General features: G+C 54.4%; 1 protein-coding gene across 5 annotated transcripts in view; it reads right to left on the bottom strand.

The window, feature by feature from the left end:
* Positions 1-288: 288 nt before the first annotated feature.
* PEX14 (peroxisomal biogenesis factor 14) overlaps positions 289-22,442 on the bottom strand; it is a 133,884-nt gene continuing 111,730 nt past the window's right edge. For 4 of the 5 annotated variants that reach the window (XM_026519867.4, XM_057305112.1, XM_057305111.1 and 1 more), the window contains 5 exons: positions 12,013-12,098; positions 8,633-8,735; positions 7,352-7,449; positions 3,393-3,484; positions 289-1,545 (listed from right to left, as the gene is read on the bottom strand). In XM_026519867.4, coding sequence (XP_026375652.1) covers positions 1,098-1,545; positions 3,393-3,484; positions 7,352-7,449; positions 8,633-8,735; positions 12,013-12,098 — 827 coding nt within the window. In that variant the 3' untranslated portion in view covers positions 289-1,097. The remainder of the gene's footprint in view (positions 1,546-3,392; positions 3,485-7,351; positions 7,450-8,632; positions 8,736-12,012; positions 12,099-22,442) is intronic. The other variant, XM_057305113.1, reaches the window with a different exon arrangement.

The raw sequence follows: 22,442 nt of genomic DNA, 5'->3' as shown, positions 1-22,442 counted from the left end.
AGCTCATCACACTCAACACCAGGTCTATATACAGTAACATGAGGTCCCGTCTCCTCCTGCATCAGGATGTCGCCCTTCAGCACCGAGGACCGAACCCTCCAGCTCGCAGTGAGCAGCTCGCGAAACCGCCTCGGGAAAGGGACCGCCACCCGCCGGGCCCAAGAGCAGGGCGGCCCAGGCCGGCCCCCACCCGGCCCCCGCCCCCAGGGCGCACCTGGCACAGCCCTGGGGGCCCCGCCTCCGGGCACAGGGTACCACGAGCAGACAGGGAGCCAGAGGCAGGAATTAAATAGTGACAACTCGTATTTATTACAATTATATACAGTAGTATCTTATATTCTGAAACCTACACCTGACCACACAATGAACATGTGTTTCCGGGTGGGAAGGGAGACAGGGAGGCCCTGACGCCAGGCTCCTACGTGGGAGTGAGAACCGCGTCTCGCCACGGGGTTAGCTGAGTCACGACGCAGCAAGCGAGGAGGGCCGAAGTGCAGTATGATTTCATTTGTCTGGAAGGACGACAGGGCACGTGGGGCAGGGACAGTGCACGGGGGCAGCATCATCTGGACGAGACCCGGCTGTGGGGCCCTGGGAGGCCCCGGCTGGGAGAGAAGAGCACGGGGCCGTGGCTTCTGGAAACATGACAAGATGGCCCCCGGCCCCTTGTGAGGCCATGGCAGGACAGGAGGGAGGCGGGACGGCAGATACCACGCGGACGCAGCCCTTCCTCCACGGAGGAGCGGGAGCCAGGTAACGAAACTACCTCTTGTCATGCACGGTGTTGGGTTAGCTAAGAGGCTCAGCAGACACGCCCTGGACGAGACCTCTGTCCGGGAGCCGGGGCTCAGGGGCCCCCGCCTGACGTGAGCACAAGGTCGAGGGCCCGTCTGGCTGGGGTGGAGCCGAGAAGTGGCGCCTGGGGCTGGCGTTCAGGCGAGGGGAGGCTGACGGCACAGAAGTGTGACCCCGCGCACAGGGCGCAGGCCCCCCGGAGGCCGCGACGGCTCTGCCCCGACCCGGCTCGAGGCCGCCCTCCCAGAGCCAGAGAAGAAGCCGGGCCCCTGCGCCCCGCCGGCCGAGGACCGCCCCAGGGCCTAGTCCCGCTCGTTCTCGTTGCTGGCGCCCTCTGGCCGGCGCAGCTTCTCCACCTGCTCGTTGATCTGCCCGTCCCCGCCCCGGCGGTCCTCCCTCTGCACCCCGAGGCGGTCTTCCTCGTCCACGTGGCTCACGTCCTCGTCCTCCTCGTCCTCCTCGTCCTCCCTCTTCTCCTCCTCGCCCTGCACCTCCATCCTCACCTGGCCCTTGACGTCCACCACCCCCTGGCCCTCCTCCTGGGGGCCCAGCAGGTGGTAGGTGGCCGTGGAGCCCTCGGGGCTGTGGCCCTCCTTCACGGGCGAGGACGACGTGGACTCGTTGCTGACGGGTGAGATGTCACTGCTGCTGTGGTGGCTGGCAGCAGCAGGGCTGGAGGGTGACGGGGACTTGACCGGGATCTGCCAAGACGGGATCTTCGGGGCCGAGGGGGACGGTGGGAACTGCCTCCTGACAGGGGGGACAAGAAGCAGGGTTGGTGCCAGTACCCCGGGGCCCTCCCTCAGCAGAGCCACACCCACCCCCCATCCGAAGCACTCAGCCCACCTCCCTCCCTGCCAGTCTCCCAGAAACAAGGCCTCTTGGCCGGTTGGAGGTTGGAGCAGCTGAGGTGGAAGCCAGGGGTGCCCTGTGCGGCTGCAGAGCGCCCCGCCCCGCCCCACTCGGGGTGCCTTCCAGGCCCTCCCTGCCGGGATCGGGCCTGCCATCCTTAGGTACCAGCCAGCTGGCCCCAGGGTCTGCCGCGTGCGGAAGCCCGCTCCCTCCTGGTCCCTCGCACCTGGGCGAGGGGGTGGTGAGGACGGGGAGCCGGCAGGGCACTGAGACTGAGCCACAGAACTGGGAACCCAAGCCACACGGCCTCGACTCCATCTACCTTGTCCACAGCCTGGACAGAAGTGGGAAGACCTGGCCACCAGTCGTGGGGTCAGAAACCTCACAACCAGAAGGGTAACACTGGTGCACTTTACTAGAAAACCTCTGAGCCCAACACTCGACAGGGAAGTCACTTCTCCATTCCCGTTTCCCGGCCTGGGCCCTGAGCCCTGAGCCCTGGGCCAGCAGCCAGCCTGGACCAAAGCCGATTCCAGGAGGGACCGGGGAGGTCAGGTCCACTTGGCAATGGTCGAGGACACACGGGCCCATCTCTTCCTGAGCCAACAGAACAAAGGCCTGCTCTCTCCCGGGAGGCCCACCGTCCACCAGCGCTGGTCCCGGGACAGCTCTTCCCCTCGGATCCCACAGCACAGTGTGCACGCAGCGAAAGCGGCCTGGATGCTAGCAGGAAATGCACGTTGCACTCTTCTTGGCTCCAACATTACCCAAATGCCTGCTCTCTGTCCCTCTGACCTCAAAGGCTCTTGTCTCTGAGGTTCAGAAACAAAGAATTTCTCCTAAGGACACACGTCTCTTAGGGCCGCATTCTTTTCTCCCGAGATCACCTACAAGTAGGTGGCTTGGAGAACTGGATCCCCTGGTTGGAGCCACAAGACCCCTGCAGCCCCCAATCTCTGACCCCAAGTGAAGGGCCACTTTGTGCCTTTGGACCGCCTCACAGAGCCCCCACTAAGCCCCGGAGAAATGAGAACGCAGGCAAGGTCAACCTGAAGCGCCCTGAGGTGAGGTGACCAACCGCCCCAATATCCATCCCAGGTTTTAAAAACAGGACAAGTCGGTCACCCTCCACTCAGGACTGCACTGGTGACACAGCCCCCCCTGTGGGGGCTCATGGAAGGTGCTCTCACTGCAGAGGGACAGCAGGAGACCAGAGAAGCTAGGGGTGGGGGCGGCAGGCACTGTTTCTGTTCGCTGCCTCAAGTCGTAGAATCCTTCCAACCAAGGACTCCCTGGCCTTCTTCGAGAAACTTCTCTGGGACCAAACTGTCACCGAGAGGTCCCGTGTTGGGGCTCAGGATGGAGGGAGGAGGAGGCGGTGTCCCTGTCTGGAGGCCCCATTTCAGGTCCGGATGTTCCCCTTTGTTCCAGGGCCTGTGTTTTGGCTCCCGCTATCCCTGACCGGGTCTTGACAGGGTGAGAAACCATGCTCGGGAACTCGGGGGCACTGCGGACTGTCCCCCCTGGAGTGGAGAGGGAGGGGGTCTCCCGTGGAGGGAAGGCAGAAGCTGCCAAGACTCCCGTACTCAGTGCCTGAGTCGCCCAGCTCCATCAGGGGAGGGACAGACAGGGGCCCCTCGGGGACATGCGCCCCTTCCCATGACACCTGGCTGGGCCCCAGGAGCTCTGGCTCCACAGTCCCAGGCTGGGGGCAGAACCACAGCCCACGCCTTCTCTCCTCCTACCGATTTAAAAGCAGCCCTTTCAAGGAGTTAATTTCCGACTTGAGTTCATTGATATTCTGAGACTCCAAGATCCAATTGGTAGACGTGGTGGCCTGAAAGTCAAAACACGGGAGAACAAGGATCAGCGTGGCATCTCCCTCCTGCCCCGTGGAGCTCAGATGGCCAGGGTGGCAGGAGGGGCTGTCATTTCCAGAGGACCCGGGGGCAAGTGTGGCACCCAGGGCCTGCTGTGTCCTGGCTGCCAGCCTGGAGATCCCTTGGGAAGGTTCTGCCACTGCCTGTTCAGGGGTCTGCCTCTTTCTGCTTCAGTGATGGCACCCTCAAAACAAACACGCCCCCAACTCTGGACATCTGACGAGAGTAAGCGATCGTGACATGCATTCAGGTAGTAAGAATGGTATTCCAACTCCGTAAAATAACAGCCACACAAGAGCCCTTCCCCTTCAAGAGATGCAAACGGAAGTGTCTGCAGTAGGAAATGATCCACCGTCCGGCATGTACCCCGGGGGGGGGGGCCGGGGGCCGGGGGGCCAAGACCATGCCCCGCGGGGTGCCGGGAGCACGCCCTCCGCTCTGTGGCCCTCCATTTCTGCCTGTGTTTGAAATGTCCCCTTAGAACTACACTCATCACCTAAGTGAATCCCATCCCCACACCAACTGCTTCACCGGAGCCCCTCTCCCTGCAGCGACAATCCCACCACACGCAGGAGGGAACCCTGGGGCTGAGACCAGCCGCAGCCACAACCCACGCCGGACAGGCCTACCTTGGTTTGCTGCACTTCGCAGACACTGGGTTTTTTGGTTTTGTTGGTTTTTGTTTTGTTTTTAATACAAAGTGAAGCTGTGGCAATGCTGTCCCGACCAAGTCCGTCGGTGCCCTTTTCCCAACACCGTTGGCTCGCTTTGTCTGTGTCACGTTTCGGCAATCCTCGCGATATTTTAAAACTTTTCATTATTATTATATTTGTTATAGTGATCTATGATCAGTGAACATGACTCACTGAAAGCTCCTATGATGGTTAGCAATTTTTAGCAATAAAGTATTTTTAAATTAGGGTATGCACATTTTTTTGGCATAATGATATTACACCCTTAAGAGACTATAGTGTAAACATTACTTTCATACGCACTGGGTAACTAAAAAAATAATCTGACTTGCTCCATTGCGATACTGGCTTTCCTGTGGTGGTCTGGAAGCAGACCCTCAGTATCTCTGAGGTGTGCCTGTGCTGGAGGGCCAGGGAGACCGCTGAGCACCTGCCCGGCCTGGCACCCCCCCCCCAATCTCAAGCAGGCCCAGAGGGCAGGCTTCGCCTCGGGAGCACTTCCCACGCTGCTGGGCAGCCTGCGGCTCCCACCGCCGCCAGGTCAGGCCCCCAGGCGGCACCCCGCTATCTGCAAAGCCACGACAACGTGGGCCACGCCATCTGTCCACAGCCACTGCTCTGGGATGATTCTGAAAGCTCAGCAGAGAGGAAGAAGCTGTCCTAGGACTTAACGCTATTTCTTTCCCTGAAGACAGCCCACAGGAGAAACTGCCACAACCCCTCGGACACATGCCATCCTTGACCATTTTCCAAATAAACTTCAGAGAACTACACCTTTCTTTGGCAAATCTTGTTGGGACAGACGGAGAAGAGGAAAGTCCAAATGGTGGTCCCCCAAGTGGTAGTTGGTGGTGGCCAAGTGGCCTGTGAAGTGTTTATGGGCCAATTCCAGGTGTGACAGGCCCGGTGTGTGGGCCTGGATCCACCAGGCTGGAGGCCACCTCCACGTGGCTTCGAGAGCGAGGATTAGTCGTGCAAGGCCCCAGCTTCCCTACCCTGGCCTGACCCAGAAAACCGGAACCATAAGTTCAGGAGAACGTGGGGAGGCCCAGGGTGGCAGAGGGGAGGGGCTCCAGATGTTCCCGCCAGCCTGGCGGGGGGCCTCTGACCTGGGGTGGGGGCCCCACTCAGGCGAGCACTCCTCTACAGGGAGAAGCCCTGCAGAGGGGCTGGAGGTCTTGGAGGGAGTGCATGCAACCCCCCTGCAAGCACCAGTCGCCCGCACACACATCCCCTCGGGGTCCTCACTCCAGACCACCAGACAGCACAGATCCAGGAGCCACTGTTCTGGCTTCTCGGAGACCCTGAAAGCCACAGCAGCCCATTAACAAGGGAGCAATTTCCACTCACCGGCCTACAAGGGACTCAAATTTCCAAACGCATATGGTGCCAGATGCCAGGATTTAGAAATAAAATCTGACATCTGGGGCTTTTTAGCCAGTCTCTTTAAAAAACAGTTGTAGAAAACTCCCAGCCTTCAGTTTTATGTAGGTTTTTTAATTACTTAACGCTCTTCTTTTTAATTTTTTACAGAGCTGCAGTAGGAGCTTGGAAGCCAGATATAAAAACTTACATCACAGCTGAGAAAACACAGCTCTGAATCGCTGGTTTATGGGGTAACCAAAGTCTTCATGCATTTGGGTTTAGACACCACACCAGTGAGCCCTGCTCCAGTACAGAAGAGAGAATGAAAAGGGGCTAGGGACGGCGGGGGGGGGGGGGGGTGCAGAGAGGGTGCAGGAGGGACCATCAGGGAAGCGAGCACGAGGAGCTCACAGACACAGCTCTTAGCCGCCAAGCACAATCTCCAGCCCCCTCCCCTCTTAAAATGCAACATGTGGTCTTAATCTTAATGCTTAAGGTCTGCAAACAGTTTTCCAATTTCCGGAATGGCTTCTGGCCATTGGCAGGCCACCACTCCCAAAGATAATAGAGGAGAGCAGGGCGGGGGCCAGAACCCGGCCCTCCCGGCTGCTTTACGGGCCGCCCGCCCACGGGGAGCACGCACCGCACGGTGGCTAGAGGTGGCCACAGGCAGCCACAGCCATCTGAGGAGGAAGTACAGGCAGCGCCGGGGGGGGGGGGGGGGGGGGTTATCCAAGAAGGGGATTCTTGGGGACCCTCTTCACAGGAGGCACCCCAGATTCCATCGGAAATGGAAAGATTCCTGTTTCCCTTGGTTTTACAAATGCAGAAGATTTGAGCGGGGGCTCCCATCTGGTTCTGCGCTGGGTGGGGCTTCTCCTGGGAGAGCCACTCAGAGAAGATTCCTTTACTGTACGGGCTGTGTGGAAGCAACCAGAAAGCAGCATGGGGAAGGGGATGGAGTGGGGAGCACAGCAGACGTCCTGGAGCCCCTGGACCACTGTCTCCAGGGCTGGGTCTGTCCAAGACAGTGCCCCGCGGAATGACCCTGTCACGCACCCACAGACCCAGGCCAGCATCCTGCCGTCCTGGGAGCCGACGGGAGCCGGGCATTGTTCTAAGCGCGTACAGGCAACGAAGGAGCCGGGATTGCAGTTTCATTTTACAGATGAGGAAACGAAGACTCACAGAGGTTAAGTAACTGGCCTGTGCTCACACAGCTAGCCGGTGACAGACGCAGATTTTGGGTCTGATCCTAGGATCTCATACTGGCCAAGACAGCTCAGATGTGGGAAGTGAGGCATGGTACCTGCCCCTGGCGCCCCTTCACGGGTCACCTGACTTCCCAAGAGCTGGGTGCAGAGAACCTGCCCACTGTAGCAGACTTCACCCAGTGCCTCGGCACACTCCCCCTACTTCCCTGTCCCCTGGACTCACTCTTGGTCATGCTCTGACCTGTGACCTAACATGCTCGTGAAGACCATCCTGTGTCTACACCAACCACGTCCAGAGCTTGGGTGTGTGCTGCCATGGGAGGGCCACAGGCAAGGGGCTGCTTCTCCTCCGTCCTGCTAGGAGGGGACACAGAGACGGTGACTGCCTCCTTTCTCTGCGGAGGGTAGTGTGGGCCCCTGTCGTGTAACGGACATGAGAAAAGACAGTCGGCCCCGCCCCCATGGAACGGAATGCAGTGAACTAGGCACAAAGGCCCCAAGCGGAGCCCGGAGCAGGGCAGATCTGGATCTGGAGGGGGTCAGGGACAAGTACCTTGGCTGAAGCCAGTTCGTGGGCGAGCTCCTGGACCTTCTGCTGCTGCTGGATCAGCAGCTCCTGGACGGAGGCTAAAGTCATCTGTAACTGAGTCACTGGGAGGAGAAAGCAGTCGCATCTCTGTTAAATGATACACACAGATTCTTCCCCTCTCCGTCCACACACCTACAGCTGCCGCATCTCACCGATCTGCAGACACCCCCCACCCCCAATGCATGTGATTTATCTGCGCTCTGGGCCATCTACCTGCACCGCGTCTAACCTAGCAGTCCCACTCCATCTTCCCATTGTGCACTTGTCCGTGGTCAACAGTGTATCCATTCGAAACCTCTCCCCTCCAATTACATGTGCTTATGATTTGCTCGGCTCTCCCGACTTCGGTACCGTCTAGGTCCCTCATCTCAGCCCCTCCCTGTGTCCTTGTGGAACTCTTGGACTCTCCCATGCTCGCAGAAACACATCTCAGGCCCGCGGTCCTGGGACCTGTTCGTTCAAGACTACAAATCGGGCTCCGCTGCCGCTCCTCCCCGCCCTCCACACCCAGTCCCGAGGCTGCCAGTGTGCGCCCGGGTCACAGTGTCACAGGACCATGTTGGAGCCACGGGCCCCAGCGTCAGCCTCCCCGGGGGCCAACGCACCGCAGTGTTTCCGGTGGCTCTGCAAACACACCCCAGGGGGGACAGACTCCTGCCTGGGACAGTGGCTCTGGAGCTTGCCTGAGTTTCTAGATTCAGAGCCTCCGTCTAGTAAACAAGTTTATAAAGAGGAAAAGCCACCTCTAGTGCGACAGGTCCCAGCTAATCTGGGCCATCGGTGGGGCGCCGGGTAATGAACGCCAGCCCCGTGGAGTCGATGACAGAGGAGGTGGCTGGGGTCCCCGGAGCCGCAGTAATTACAGCCTTTCTTGACCCTGTGTTGGATTCTTAGAGGGAAGGGGGAAAAAATCACTGAAAACCCCCCTGAAAACCTCACAGAAGCAGAAATTAAAAATGAACTTTACAGCCCTTAGAAAGGCTGTCATTTTATTCCCCTTATTAATATTCTGAGGTTGGGAGCCTTTCCGTAAAAACATAATTAATTGAGGCCGCGCCGACAGTAAACAAGCAATTTCAAATTAAACCGAAATGACGGCGGCTTCATTTGCAAATGTGAACAGATTCTCAGAGCAGATAAATGAAGTCACCACATAAAGTGGAGACGGAGGGGGAGGGGCGGGGCAGAGAAGGGGCTGCTCACGAAGGCTCGAAGGGGCGACTTGATGGAGTCATTAATCTTTACCTGTCTGTGCCACGCTGCCACTCAGCTCCGAGAGACTCGCCTCCATCCTCTCCAGGTGCTTCCTGTCCTCTCGGCCCCCCATGATGAGCGGGAGCAGGTATCTCTACAAGGAGCGGGGCGGGCGGGAGCAGCGGGCACAACCTGGGGTCATTCTCCAGCCATCGCTCAAATTCTGCCCACCCACTTTCTCTCTGTCCCCTCTGGGTTTCGGAAACCCGACGCAAACCCCAGAAATGAGATACTTGAAAGTTACGAGGCTGATTAAGATCCTGCACAAGGACATGGACCAGGAAGTAGGGACAAGTTAAAGTCAATTCGGTCTATTTTTGCTCCTTTTATTTAATTATCTCAATGATGCTATGTATATTTCTGTAAAAAAATATTTAAAATTCTGCTTTAAAAGTTGTAAGCTAAACATGTAGAAGGTGACACTACTGGTGGCCTCCAGGGAGGAGCGGGAGGGACGCCTTCCACTGGACACTTTTCTGATCCTTTCAACATTTCGATCCGCGTGAATGAATCACCATTCAGAGACGAAGCAGTAAAATAAAATAAACAAAAAAATTATTTGAGAAACCAGATGAAAGTCCTCAGATTTCTGGGTCTTTGGTCCTTTTCCTAGGGAATAATACACGGTATTCCAAGGCCATCCAAAGAGGTCACACCTCAAGTTTTTTCTAAACTAAGCCTCAGAACCAGCATCCTCCGGGTAAGAGTCAAATGCAGTCAGATTCCCCCAGACACAAGGGCAGAAGGGAGAGGAAGGGGCAGAACCTGAAGAAACTGACCCTGGCGAGAAGGAAGCAGATGCCAAGGGGCAACCAAACATGGCAGCCCAGAATTCGAGAAGCCCAGGGAAGGATGAGGGGCTTGGAATATTCAGGAAGAAGGCAAGTGCAGTGTACCTGGTAACTGGCTGCCTGCTTTGAGGTGGGAAGGGGTGGAAGGTGGGCAGCAGGGCAGCCGCTGGAAGGGCTGGGTGACAGAACACATGTGCTGCACTCCAGAAGCTCGGAACTTGGAGCCTCTTGTGTTAGAAGCGTGAGCCCATCTCCAGCGTTAATGGGGGCGGGGGGCACTGGAGGCAGCACAGGCTGGCAAGTGTGGTAACAGGCAGGTGGGACCAAAGCACTTGGCTTCCTACTCCCTTTGGGGCCCAGATGGGAAAAAAGATAGCAACTTCTCCATTAAGGGTTCTGTACTGGGGAAGGAGAAGGAGGTCTTTCACAAGGCGTTTGCGGGAGAACTCACTTCAGGAGCGACTCCGGAGTGAAGATCATTATTTAGCAAACACACAGAAGCATTTCCTATTTTGCAAAGTGCTTTTCAACCCATGTGAGTTATTACCCACAACTGAGCTGAAACTCATCAAATGTAGCCTTACGTTTGGGGTTGAAAGTTTCCTGAGTATGAAAGTCAAGGGATTCTTACACATGTAACAAACGAAAACTTCTATTTCTGAGATCAGAAAAGCCAAGGGAAGGAGCACATACACTCTCCCAGCCTAAATCGTTACATATTTATAAAACAAGGTGATGACTCTTCTTTTTTTTTACATTTGAAGAAACTAAAGAAATTCTCATCACCACTGCCACTGATCTTTCAACGTCTCTTTTATTTTTTAAGGCAGAGTAAAGATCAGAGCTTCATGGGAAAAACCGATGCTATCTCTGCTTTGCTCCAACAGGAGCTATGCCCACGTCCCGCAGACCACAGCTGTCCGAGGGCAGTCACGTGACGATTAGCTACCATTTGGTAGGGCTGGGGCATTATTTTGAGAATTCCATCGCAGCATTTTGTTCTTCTTGGTGACTGTATACAGTTAGCGACTGGAAATGGGCTCTCGGCACACAGGGTAAGGGAAGGGCATCGGGTCAGGGGGAGAAGTCCCAGGACCTAAACATTTTGCTTCTGGATTTCTGACATGGAAATTTCCAAATCCAAGAAGAGACGTTCCACTGAAAAAATCATACCCTGTTACAACTCTGTCACTAGCTTTTGCATGAAGTCAAAAATTAAGAATCCCAGGGCACAATGTTTAAACATGTTTCATGTGCTGAAAGTTACAAACAGTGAGTCTGGGTACTCATTCAGACCTAAGGGGTGGAGCTGCAAGTGGCATGGGGAGGAAAGAGGCCTTCTTTCCAGGACCAAGAGAGAGTAAGTCCTCTGGCCACTGTTTTGCCTTTTGTCTCTGGGGCCTACCCTGGCTCTGAAACTTCCAGATAAGACTCGCTTGCTTCAAATCAAAGTCAGCATCTGGTAGTTCGTATCTGGTTAGTATTTGGTATCAAGGAAGTATGTGCTCATTTCATGCCTGCAGTTCTGTTAGAAGCAACCAAGACGGGGATCCTGAGGGTCGGCTATGAAGTTTGGGGAAAAAATCCTAGATTTACGTGGATGCCAACACGGTATGTAGGAAACAAAAGCAGAGCCCATAAATAAGATGATACTGAGATTCTCAAAGCCAGTTCCAAATACTCAAGTAGAATAACAGCATCGAAAGTACTTCCTGTGTGCCAGGCACATAGCACTTTTCAAAGGAGCTTCACGACAACCTTGTGAGGTAGGTACTATTGTCCCCATTTTACAGATGGGACCGCTGAACTCCTGGCAAGTGGCAAAGCTGGGATGCAACACAGCAGCTGGGCTCCAGTGTCCCTGCTCTCAAGCGCCTTGTCAGTCTGTCTCTCATGTCTCTGTCTCAATGTCCCGACTACTCAGCATATGCCGGGCACTGTCCTAAATACCCGACATGGCCTGTTGATGGACGGGCCCCACAGTCACCCTGCACAGCAGGGACTCTGAGGAGAGAAGCCCAGTGTAGCAGATGAGCAGGGTCTGAGGTGGCCAAGGGCAGCCATCCAGGGGGCAGGCAGGATGGAGACTGAACCAGATGCCCCCCCCGCAGAAAACGTGCATGATCATGCGTACGCTATGCCTCCACACACACCCCTCAGCCATCGCGCTCCAGGGCTGGGACAGGGGAGAATGGGGCTGAACACCGGGGTGGGGGACCATCGCGCTCCAGGGCTGGGACGAGGGAGAACGGGGCTGAATGCCGGGGTGGGGGGCCATCGCGCTCCAGGGCTGGGACGGGGGAGAACGGGGCTGAACGCCGGGGTGGGGGGCCATCGCGCTCCAGGGCTGGGACGAAGGAGAATGGGGCTGAACGCCGGGGTGGGGGGCCATCGCGCTCCAGGGCTGGGACGAAGGAGAACGGGGCTGAACGCCGGGGTGGGGGGCCATCATGCTCCAGGGCTGGGACGTGGGAGAACGGGGCTGAACGCCAGGGTGGGGGGCCATCGTGCTCCAGGGCTGGGACGGGGGAGAACGGGGCTGAATGCCAGGGTGGGGGGCACAGGGAAGGGCGGACGTACCTTGTAGAGCTGGTGAAAGCCGAACGCAATGCCTGCCGTGATGACAGCCAAGGCACCGTAGTCTCTCCATCGGGACCCCACAGGGCCTGAGGTTGGGAGGAAAAGGCATATCAGCAGAAGCACACACGTCCTTGCCGGGCAGGGGAGGGCACGTGTACTGTCTGTTAATCTGGAAGGATCGGCAACTGTGACACACAACTGCAGGAGACAGCGTGTGACAGTGGGAACAGCGGCTTGGCTGCATTTCCCTCCTCTGTCCGGGCTCTCGGAATGACCCGCCTCAACCGCGCACCTGCTGTGCAGAGAAGGGTAGCCGTGAGCCAAGTCCCAGGGTGGCAGTCAGGTGGCAGAGGTGATCTGCAGACCTAGGGCATGGTCTCCACTCTCACGGAACAAAGGGTCCTGTGAGGCTGACACAAACACGCTTAGGTGTGCACAAATACACGTCCCCACAACCTGCTACACGCAGTGATGAGCTAAGAGCCACCTCAGAACCGGGGGGGGGGGGGGGGCGGGCTGCATCACCTGTGTATTCGAGACGTCGTGAAGCAGCATCTGTGTGCCCGACAGCGTTGCAGGCGCAGGGGCCTGGGCTGATGAGACCCCGGTGCCCTGGCCTGCTCTCGTCCTGAACCATGCAGCAGACAGCTTACAAATGACTGAACAAGGTAACTCCAGACCGTGATCAAGAAGGCCCAACGGGGTGGGGTGCCTGGCCGGGCTCAGTCAGTGGAGCGTACAACTCTTGATTTCGGGGTCCCAAGTTCGAGCCCCACATTCGGTGGATAGATTACTTAAATAAATAAAATCTTTAAACAACAACAAAAAGAAGGCCCAATGGGGCAATGTAGCCAGGGGGAGGGCCAGGGAGGATAGCCAGGCGTCGGCAGGAGGAGGACTGGAGGAGGCAGACGCTGAAACATGTGGGGTCCCAGACAGAGCTCCAGGCAGGGGACGAGCAAGTGCCAAGGCAGGGGTTGTGCTCAAAAGAGAGAAGGCGGCCAGTGTGGCCCGAGTGAGCAACTGGGCCTACCCGAGAGGGGAGACCAGGAAGAACAGAGGGGGTCAATCAAGTGGGAGTGGTGGAGGGTGGGGTGGGGGGAAAGAGGTGGGACATGCAGCGGCCAGGTGGAGAGCATGGCCGGGGAACCCGGTCATCAGTCACAAGCAGTAGGGTCACTGAAGGCTCTGAATCCGGGAGTGACCCAGTCAGCTCTATATCCTGGGAGAACAACATCGGGTACCCTCAAGGGCAAGATACAGGCGGGAGGGGAGGGAGGCAGAGGCGGGAGGAGGCTCCTGCTGGGGGCCACAAAAGGTAAGACGGACTGGCACAGAACAAGTGGCCCAGGAGAACACGTGCTGCTGTTGGGCGGGAACCAGACCCGGGCAGCCAGGCCTCCCACAGGAGCAGCCCCCGGCCCAGTGCTCTAGGACAGCATTTCAGGAGTTGCCCCGACTCCTGAATGGAATTCCAATCCCACAGGAGGAGAAAGGAGTTTTCTATCTCGTAATCTTTCCGACCGACTGTTTAGAAAGTACTTGCATGTCCATAATCTTCTCTGACGCTCTGCCTCCTCTCAAGGGATCTGCCGTGGAAGGCACGGTGCACCATTTCCAGAACGATCAGCGGTGTGGGACACTAATCGGGTCTGCAGAATCAGACCACAGTGCCCAAGGCAAGTTATCCAGAAGGCACCCACCTGAGGCATGCTGCTATGACAAGGAAGCTGGGGTCTGGACATGCATTTGGGAGAGAAAAGGTGAAGAAGGAAGAGCAACGGCCTTCCCAAGCTTCTTGAAAAGAGCACCACAGCTCCCAGAGCGAAGCCCCAACTGCAGGGACAGACGCTGCGTGTCTCCGCCTTCACCTCTCCCCGTGCCTGCGGGCTCTTCAGGTACTTGTCATGCCCTGGCATCTCCCGACAAAGGCGAGCAGGAGAGGGACCTTCTCCAGGCTCAGTGGCAGGATATGGGCACAGTGAGGAGGGCCTGATGACGCACAGGCCGCCAGGGGGATCCAAGGGGCAAAGACTTTCAGGGGGGAGAGGGAGAGGTTCCCTCCTCCCCGAGCTGCTGAATCGGGTTTCAGGAGGCAGACGTGAAGGTGATGCAGGGGCCTGGAGGTATCTCTCCTTGGCCACCTCCCCCCACTGCCAGCACGGCCTGTGGATCCCAAGCCAGTTTCCCAACGTGGCAAAGCCCTGGAGTCTCGTGCACAAACTGTAATCAACAGGTGGCCTTTCCCTCAGCTCTCAACTTCCTGTTCTGTTTTAGAGCTTCTGAGTGGCTCATAGATGCACGTGGTGTAAACGGCGCATAGCATCTGTCAGTCTACTGCCAAGAGGCTCCCTCCACCATCAAGAGTCGCTGTGAACAGCTTCCTGTCTTGCCCGAGACTTTTTTTTTTTTAAAGATTTTATTTATTCATTTGACAGAGAGAGAGACAGCCAGCAAGAGAGGGAACACAAGCAGGGGGAGTGGGAGAGGAAGAAGCAGGCTCATAGCAGAAGAGCCTGATATGGGGCTTGATCCCACAACGCCGGGATCACGCCCTGAGCCGAAGGCAGACGCTCAACCGCTGTGCCACCCAGGCGCCCCGAGACTTTTTATGCACATATAAGACAACACAGATATGTACTATTTTCCTTCTCGTTCCCCCTACTTCTCATCTTGTTTTTTTTTTCCATAGCTGCGTAATATTCTGTTAAGCCATTCCCCACTGATTTCTGGCCTCTTACAATTTCACACAGTGCTGCCCCCGAGGACCGTGTACATATGTCACCTCACACATACGTACACGGACACCTGTACACATGAATTCCTAGGAGCCTGGGTCGGAGGTACATGGAATTCACAATTCTGAAAGATATTTTCAAACAGTCCTCCATGGGAGCTGACCCAGTTCGCTCCCATCAGCCACGTCCCAGAGTGCCTATTTCCTCACGGCCACCAACACTGCGGGCTCATCCCACCCGGACTGCCGCCCAAAAAAGTGGAAAAGAAGACTTCATACCCATTTTCATCTGCGTGAATCTTACTGTGAGTGAGGACTGAGCATCTCTGCACTGCATGTCCTTTTTGGCTACTGTGTATGATCCCTACTCTTCTACTCAATTCCTTTATCAATTTCCTCATCAATTTATAGAACCTTCTTCTATAGCTGAATGCGGCTTTCGGGAGGCAGAGGGGACAGTGATGGAGGAGCCTGGAACATGAGCCCTCTGTCTATGACAGAAGTTGCACAAACCCAGGGCGCCTGAGTGGCTCAGTCAGTTAAGCGTCTGCCTTCAGCTCAGGTCATGATCTCAGGGTCCTGGGATTGAGTCCCACATCGGGCTCCCTGCTCAGTGGGGAGTCTGCTTCTCCCTCTGCCTGCCACTTCCCCCGCTTGTGCTTTCTCTCTCTCTCTGTCTGACAAACAAATAAAATCTTTTTAAAAAATTTGAAAAAGTTCTTCCCAGTATATTTTTCTTTTGATTCTGCTTACAGTGTCTCCTGGCGTGTAGCATATCCATGTTTATGTAAATGTAGCCGTCTACTCTCACGTGGGCTCTGGGGTGTGGGCTCTGGCAAGCCAGGACATCCCCACTTCCTCCCAGGGTTGTGCAGCGACACTCAGGGTCACAGAGACTGTCTCCAGAAAGGAGCTCTACTGGGGCACCTGGGTGGCTCAGTCAGTTAAGCGTCCGACTCTTGATTTCGGCTCAGGTCACCATCTCAGGGTCCTGGGATGGAGCCCGTGTCAGGCTCTGGGCGTGGAGCCTGTTTGGGATTCTCTCTCGCCCTCTCCCTCTGTCCCTCCCCCTCCTCCCTCTCTTAAAAAGAAAGAAGGACAGTTCTGCCGCTCTGCTGTCGTGAACACCCCCATCCATCGAACATGTACAAGGCTAAGCGGCCGTGGCTTCTGAAAATCAAAAGCTCTGAGACCACTGCTGGAGATGGACCTTTCACCCTGACCTGGAGGAGCCAGGAGGCTCTGAGTTCCGGGCAACCTTCTCATTTGTCTCATTCCAAGCCCACTCTGCTCTGAGTGCCCTGACACAGCATCCAACATCCAGTACAAGCTCACCTTCAGGAGGAAAAAGTGGAGAGAGAGTAAGCTTAACACTCTTCAAGAGAGGCCCTGGTCAGGAGGGCTTCCGTCCATGCCCAGAACACCCACCTGGGCTGCCAGAGTCCTTGGACAGGACACCTCCAGGATCGGCACGCGTCCAGAATACATCCTCACCACTGCCTTCTCAAATCCCCACTCAATAACCTGCAAGAAAACAGCTGCAACCGGGCAAGAAACTGGGCCAGAACCCAAAGTGTGCTTGGCTCCTTCCTTCCCGCAAGCCTATGCTGTCTTGAGAAGCGCAGCCTCTCGTTCCGGGCACTGGAGCTGGAAGGCTGAACAGGTGCGGGCAGTTCAAGGGTCCACGAACCAGAACCCCCTGCGACAGCTGCAGCCACCTTTCCAGAGCTCTGACCTCCTTGAGCAGCAAGCAACACCTGTGGCTCCCTGCCGGCCGCACCCTTCACCCCCCGCACCGCCACTCGCTCCTGACATGCTCGCGTTAAGAACATTTTATTGCCCCTTGGTTTTCATTATTAATGAAAAGGGACCAGAATGATCTTTCCTAAAGTTCAGAGAGTCTATAAAGACAAGAAGCTGAAATGCCATTTTACTCGTTTTGGAGATGTGTGATACAATTCTGTCTTGTGGCAAAATGAAAAAAGAGAGAAACTAAGATGGAGGGAACCCTGACCCGGCGTACGCCTTTCAAAGGGTAACAGACCAGGGCTACTGAGAAAGCACTCGGCGTGATCCCAGACTGGCTCGAGGCCCCAGCCATGACCCCCTGGAGTCCTCTCTGCCACCCACCCTGGGGCCCACCTTCCCCAGAGCCAGTGCAGACCCCCACGAGGGAACGGAGAGCAGGGCACCGGGCCCCCACGTTCCCAGAAGGTCCAGAGTTTTACAGTCACGGGCAGAAAACAGGGCCGGTCACTTTTCTGCTCTCGCTCGGAAGAAAGGGGAGTGGAATGAATGAGCTTTTTAAAAACTTCAGAGCCTCTAGCCTGGAAGCAGATGCCCGCCTACGTCCAAAGCAGACACGAAGCCTGAGATGAGAGGTCCTGGTTCCACACCACCAACCCGATGGCTCCCAAGGACATTTTTCTCTTATCAAGCACAGGCCACTTGACTAAGGAGGCAGAGCTCTGTTACGTTGGAAGAACGGAGGAACAAGGATATGTTTACTGTCACTCAGATTCAAGCTGTTTCACGGCACTTCCCCAACGGGCCCAACCAGCTAACGAGTTGAATGGTCCAGTACTTTACCAAGACCTCACCGCTGGCGTCTCTCGAAGAACAAAGACGGTCAACGGTGGCAGCAGGTGCCCCCCCCCCCCCCCCCGCACAGCCGGTCACTGCTGGCACTGCCCCGCCGCCCCAGGCTGCAACGAGGTCTAGGGACAAATCACTGCAGGGAGAAGAGCACAGGGCTCTTCGAAACTCAGTGCCTTCTTTCACCTCCCAATGACTCTGCCGAATAGCCTGAGCTCGGACAGTCTCCACGGAGGTCCGCCTGCCCGAAGGCGAACCCACGGTGTACGGTGGCCCTGTCAGGGGCAGGAGAGGTGCGTCCCTGTGCCTCCTTAACCATTCCCTGAACACAACTAAACCAAGAGGACTCCACTCCTTTAGTCAAACCTCCATGACCAAGAAATGCTCACCCAGCGGGTGAGAATAAAGGTCAAGTAACACGTGTGGGGCTGGGAACCCCTCACACAGCACAGCAGCGTTGAACCTGAAGCCGCCAAGTCATGTGCCTGCACTCACTGGTACATGGAAATCCCACAAGCCAGCGGAGGCTCATCAACACAGAGCTGGAAACGTCACAGAACCGTCCTGCTGCGACAGTCGGAGGCGCTCGCTGTCGACGCGGAGAAACTATCAAGTCCGGGGAGGCCGACAGCTTGAGCGCAGGGCCAGGTCCCCTCCATGCTCCCCAAGGCTGGGGCTGTGACTCCTCACGGTGCCATGTCTAGCTGCTCAAGTCATCCCAACAAGCCACCCTGAAAATTAAATAAGACAGGCTCTTCCACAGTGCGGTCCTGGAATCAAGCCAGCCTGCTAAACCCGTGCTTGTTACGGCACAGAGTGGCGGGGCTAACGGCACACACAGACCGGCGACCGGCTGCAGGGTTATCACAGGCAGAGCCGCGGGGGGCGGGCCACCGTGTGGGGGGCTCACTGAGGCACACGGCTGAGCGCGGCCGGCGGCGGCCGGAAGGACACACCGGCCAGAGAGCAGCAACGAGAACACAACAGCTCTGCTCTGAACCGAAGCACCTGGGCAGCTGTGAGGCAAAGACACCACGGCAGCCCCACAGCGGTCACATCGGGAAGTTCAAGGCCTGTCTTCACATGAACACCCTGTGAAAGACAATCTTTCCACTTCTCACGGGCTGCTATGCTATCGCTAGTGTCATCTTTGGGCAGGAAGGACACTGGCAGTCACATCTATATCCTCACTCACAGATTAAAATATTCGAGCTCTAATTAAACTGTAAGATCAGAAGAGCCCAGGAATAGGCCTAGGCTTATGTGGTCAAGGGATTTTTTTGATGAAGAGGCCCAGGTAATTCTATGGGGAAAGGATAACCCGTGTAACACCTGTGCTGGGACAAGTGGTGAGCCACAGGGGGAAGAAACGGAATCTCGACCCTCGCCTCGTATCCTACACAAGCATGAACTCGAAACGGATCACACGCCGAAGCCAAAAAGCAAAAACTCTAAAGCTACTGTGAGAAAACAGAACACAGAAGAGAAAATCTTTGGGGTGGGCAAAGACATCTTAAAATACAAAAAGAATGAGCCATAAAGTGGGTAAAAAAGAATAAAATGGACATGATCAAAAGCTTTAACTGCGGTTTTTCAAAAGACACTGCCAAGAAAACAAAAAGGCAAGTCACGGGGGGGGGGGCGGAGGAATCTGCAAAATACGTATTTGATAAAGAGCTACACACAACTCAACAATAAAATGACACGATTCAGAAAAAAGTGCGAGAAGATCGGAAGAGATGCTCCACGCGAGACCCATGCGTGGCCACGGAGCACATGGGAATATCAGTCATTAGAGAGATATGAATTAAAAGTACAATGAGATTCTATTACATACACATTTTTAGAATGGCTAAACTTGAAAACTGAGAATACCAAGTGCAGATAAGGATGTGGAGCTGAAATTCTCCTACGTGGCTGAAAGAAAAAAAAAAAAGAACCTGATGTTGGGGAGAGGACTGCTGCAGGGGGCACAAAGACACTTTCTGGGTCGTGGGAATTTTCTATATTGTGATTGTAGTGTAGGTTACGTGAGTTAAATGAATTATAGTTTGTGAACTCACCAAACTATACACTTAAAATTGATTCTTTTTTTTTTTTTTTTAAAGATTTTATTTATTCATTTGACAGAGAGAGAGACAGCCAGCGAGAGAGGGAACACAAGCAGGGGGAGTGGGAGAGGAAGAAGCAGGCTCCCAGGGGAGGAGCCTGATGTGGGGCTTGATCCCAGGACTCCAGGATCACGCCCTGAGCCGAAGGCAGACGCTTAACGACTGAGCCACCCAGGCGCCCCCTGATTCTTTTTTTTTTAAAGATTATTTGAGAGAGAGAGAGAGAGAGCGTGCACGTGCAACATAGGGCTGGATCCCAGGACTCCGAGATGATGACCTGGGCCAAAGTCAGACGCTTAACCAACTGAGCCACCCAGCTGCCCCTGGAGTTGATTAATCCTACTGTGTATAAATTATACTTCAAAAAAGCAGATGAGAAAGAAAAATTAAGAAAATCCAGAAATATAAAACTGCCAGATGACCTAACAATTTAACTCCTGGAGGTCTATGCAAAAGGACTGAAAACATACATCCACATCAGATTTGCACACAAATGATCTTAGCAGTGTGATTCAGGTCAGCCAAAACTGGAGATAACCTAAATGTCTGTGAGCCGGCAGACCGCTAGACACGAGATGGTACGCCCATAAACGGGTGCTCGTCAGCAATAAAAAGAAAGTGCTGCTATCTGCCACCCCATGGAAGAACTTCAAAAGTACTGTGCTCACTGAAAGAGGGCAGGCACAAGGGACCATTTACCTGAAATGTCCAGAAAAGGTAAATTTAGAGTGACAAAGTAGTTTAGTGCTTACCTGGGGTGGGAGGTGAGATTCTCAGTAAGTGGGCCCAGAGAATCTTATTTGGGTGAATGAAAGTGCTAACACTGGTTATGAGTGCATCACTCAGTAAGATACTAAACGTCAGCAACTGTACATCTGACACGGGTGAGTGTTATGATATATAAAATGTACTTCAGTAGCTTTGTTTTTAAAAAAAATTTTTAAAGAAGAGTCTAGAAACGGAGCCATGCGTATATAAACAATTGATTTTTGATAGAAGGACCGGTAATTCAACGGGGAAGAGGATGATCTTTTGTACGTACAATGCTGGCACAGCTGGACATCCAGACAGGCAAAACTGAACCGTGAGCTTCACATCGCACCACACATAAAAATTAACTAAAAATGAATCACAGATCTCAACATTAAAGCAAACGCTCTAAAACTTTTGAAGAAAAAGGGAGAAAACCTCTCCAACCTTGGGGGAAGTAAAGTCTTCACAGATAGGACACCAAAACCATAAACTGTAAAAACAAAAACGAAAACAAACCAAAAAAAAAAAAAAAAGAAAAAAAAGAAACCCAAAGACAAATGGACATCATCAATTTTAAAATCTTTTGCAAAAGGCAGTGTGTCAAGGGAAAGAAAAAGCCACGGGCCAGGACGAAAACTAACAAACACGCAACCGACAAAGCAGAGGCATCCAGATGTGAAGAACTCTTCCAGCTCAAGGAGACAACTAAACATAGGCAGAAGATGGGAACAGCCACTTTACAAAAGAAATTTGTGTATGCAAATGCACAATAAGCACGTAAAAGGACGCTCAACGTGATTAGCCATCCCGGAAACGTGAACTCAAACCACTAAGCGGTACCACTGTATACGCATGAAAACTGCTGGCGTTAAAAAAGACTGAGAACACCAACGGTGAGCCTACGCGGCGACCACGTCTCTCACACGTTGCTGATGGGGACGTGAAATGGTGCAACCGCTTTGAAAACCAGTTCGGCAGTTTCTTACCAAGATAGACATGGACTTCACATCCGAGCCAGCAACTCCTCTCCTAGGCATTTACGCAAGAGATATAAAAACATACAGACTTGTCCACGAACATCACGAGAGCTTTGAGAGTCACAGCTCAGAACTGGAAACAGCCCGCAGCCCACCCGCCGGTGAGCGGACAAACGTGGTACATCTCTACCATGGAATATCGCTCAGCAGTAAAAAGGAACCCCTGCTACGCACAGCGACTTGAATAAAGCTCAAAAACATTATGCTGAGCGCAAGACCAGACGAGAGAGAGTACATCCTGTATGATTCCATTTATGTAAAATCCCAGGAAAGAGAAGTCTAGTCAGAAGCAACGGAAGGCAGACCAAGGGTTGCCCCAGAGTCAGGCTGGCTGGGAACAGGGCACAAGGGAATGTTCTGGGGTATTGCAAGTGTTCTACAATGTGGTGGTGCCCACATGGCAGCATACACATGTTAAAACTCAAAATGGTACAAGTAAAATAGGTGTGTTTTATTTTAGGTAAGTTTTACCTCAATAAAGCCGATTTAGGGGAAAAAAGCCGTTAGAACTTTTAAAACAAAGAGAAGAGATAAAGGGAGCCAGTAGTGATTGAGAACAACACCCAGCAGTGTGGGCTCTAGGTTCTCTCTCTGCTCAGTTAGCAGCTGACACCAAGGGGAAAAGCAAGACCTGAGAATTCAAATTCAACTTTTTAAAATGCCCCCTGCAATTTCTGACACATACAGAAGAATGTAACATTTATATAAGTTATGAAGCATGATAATAAAATTAGCAATCCTAAACCCACCTACTTTACCCGCTAAAGCTTTCCAAATACCACTGAAACTAGCCATGTGCTCCTCTCCACCCAGGGGAAACCATCATCCTGAAGTTAGTGTTTATTCTAACTCAAACTTTCTGTGGGATATGAAAAGCCGGGAACATGCCCCACCAGGACAAGGACTGCACTTGTCAGCCTCCTGTGCAGACGGGTGTGGCCGTGGGACTGAGTTCCAGCCAGCGGGCAGAAAATCAAAGTGATGTGGGCACTTTTCAGGAGGTGTCCTTAGAAGGCTGGCCCTTCTCCTTCCTGTCCCTCCTCCTGCTGGTTGGACAGCAGCTGGGACAGTTGGAGCTGGAGCAGTCACACTGGAGCACAGGACGGGTGCTGGCTAGGTGTCAGGGGTGCAGAGCATAGAGCCCTGACTGCCCACGTTTACAGAATTCAGAAATATTCTTCCATCTCGTTTAAGCCA

This window comes from Ursus arctos, unplaced genomic scaffold (genome assembly GCF_023065955.2).
Source record: "Ursus arctos isolate Adak ecotype North America unplaced genomic scaffold, UrsArc2.0 scaffold_32, whole genome shotgun sequence".
In the NCBI taxonomy this organism is placed as follows: domain Eukaryota; kingdom Metazoa; phylum Chordata; class Mammalia; order Carnivora; family Ursidae; genus Ursus; species Ursus arctos.
The sequence above is the reverse complement of the archived record's forward strand: the minus strand, read 5'-3'. Positions and strand labels throughout refer to the sequence as shown.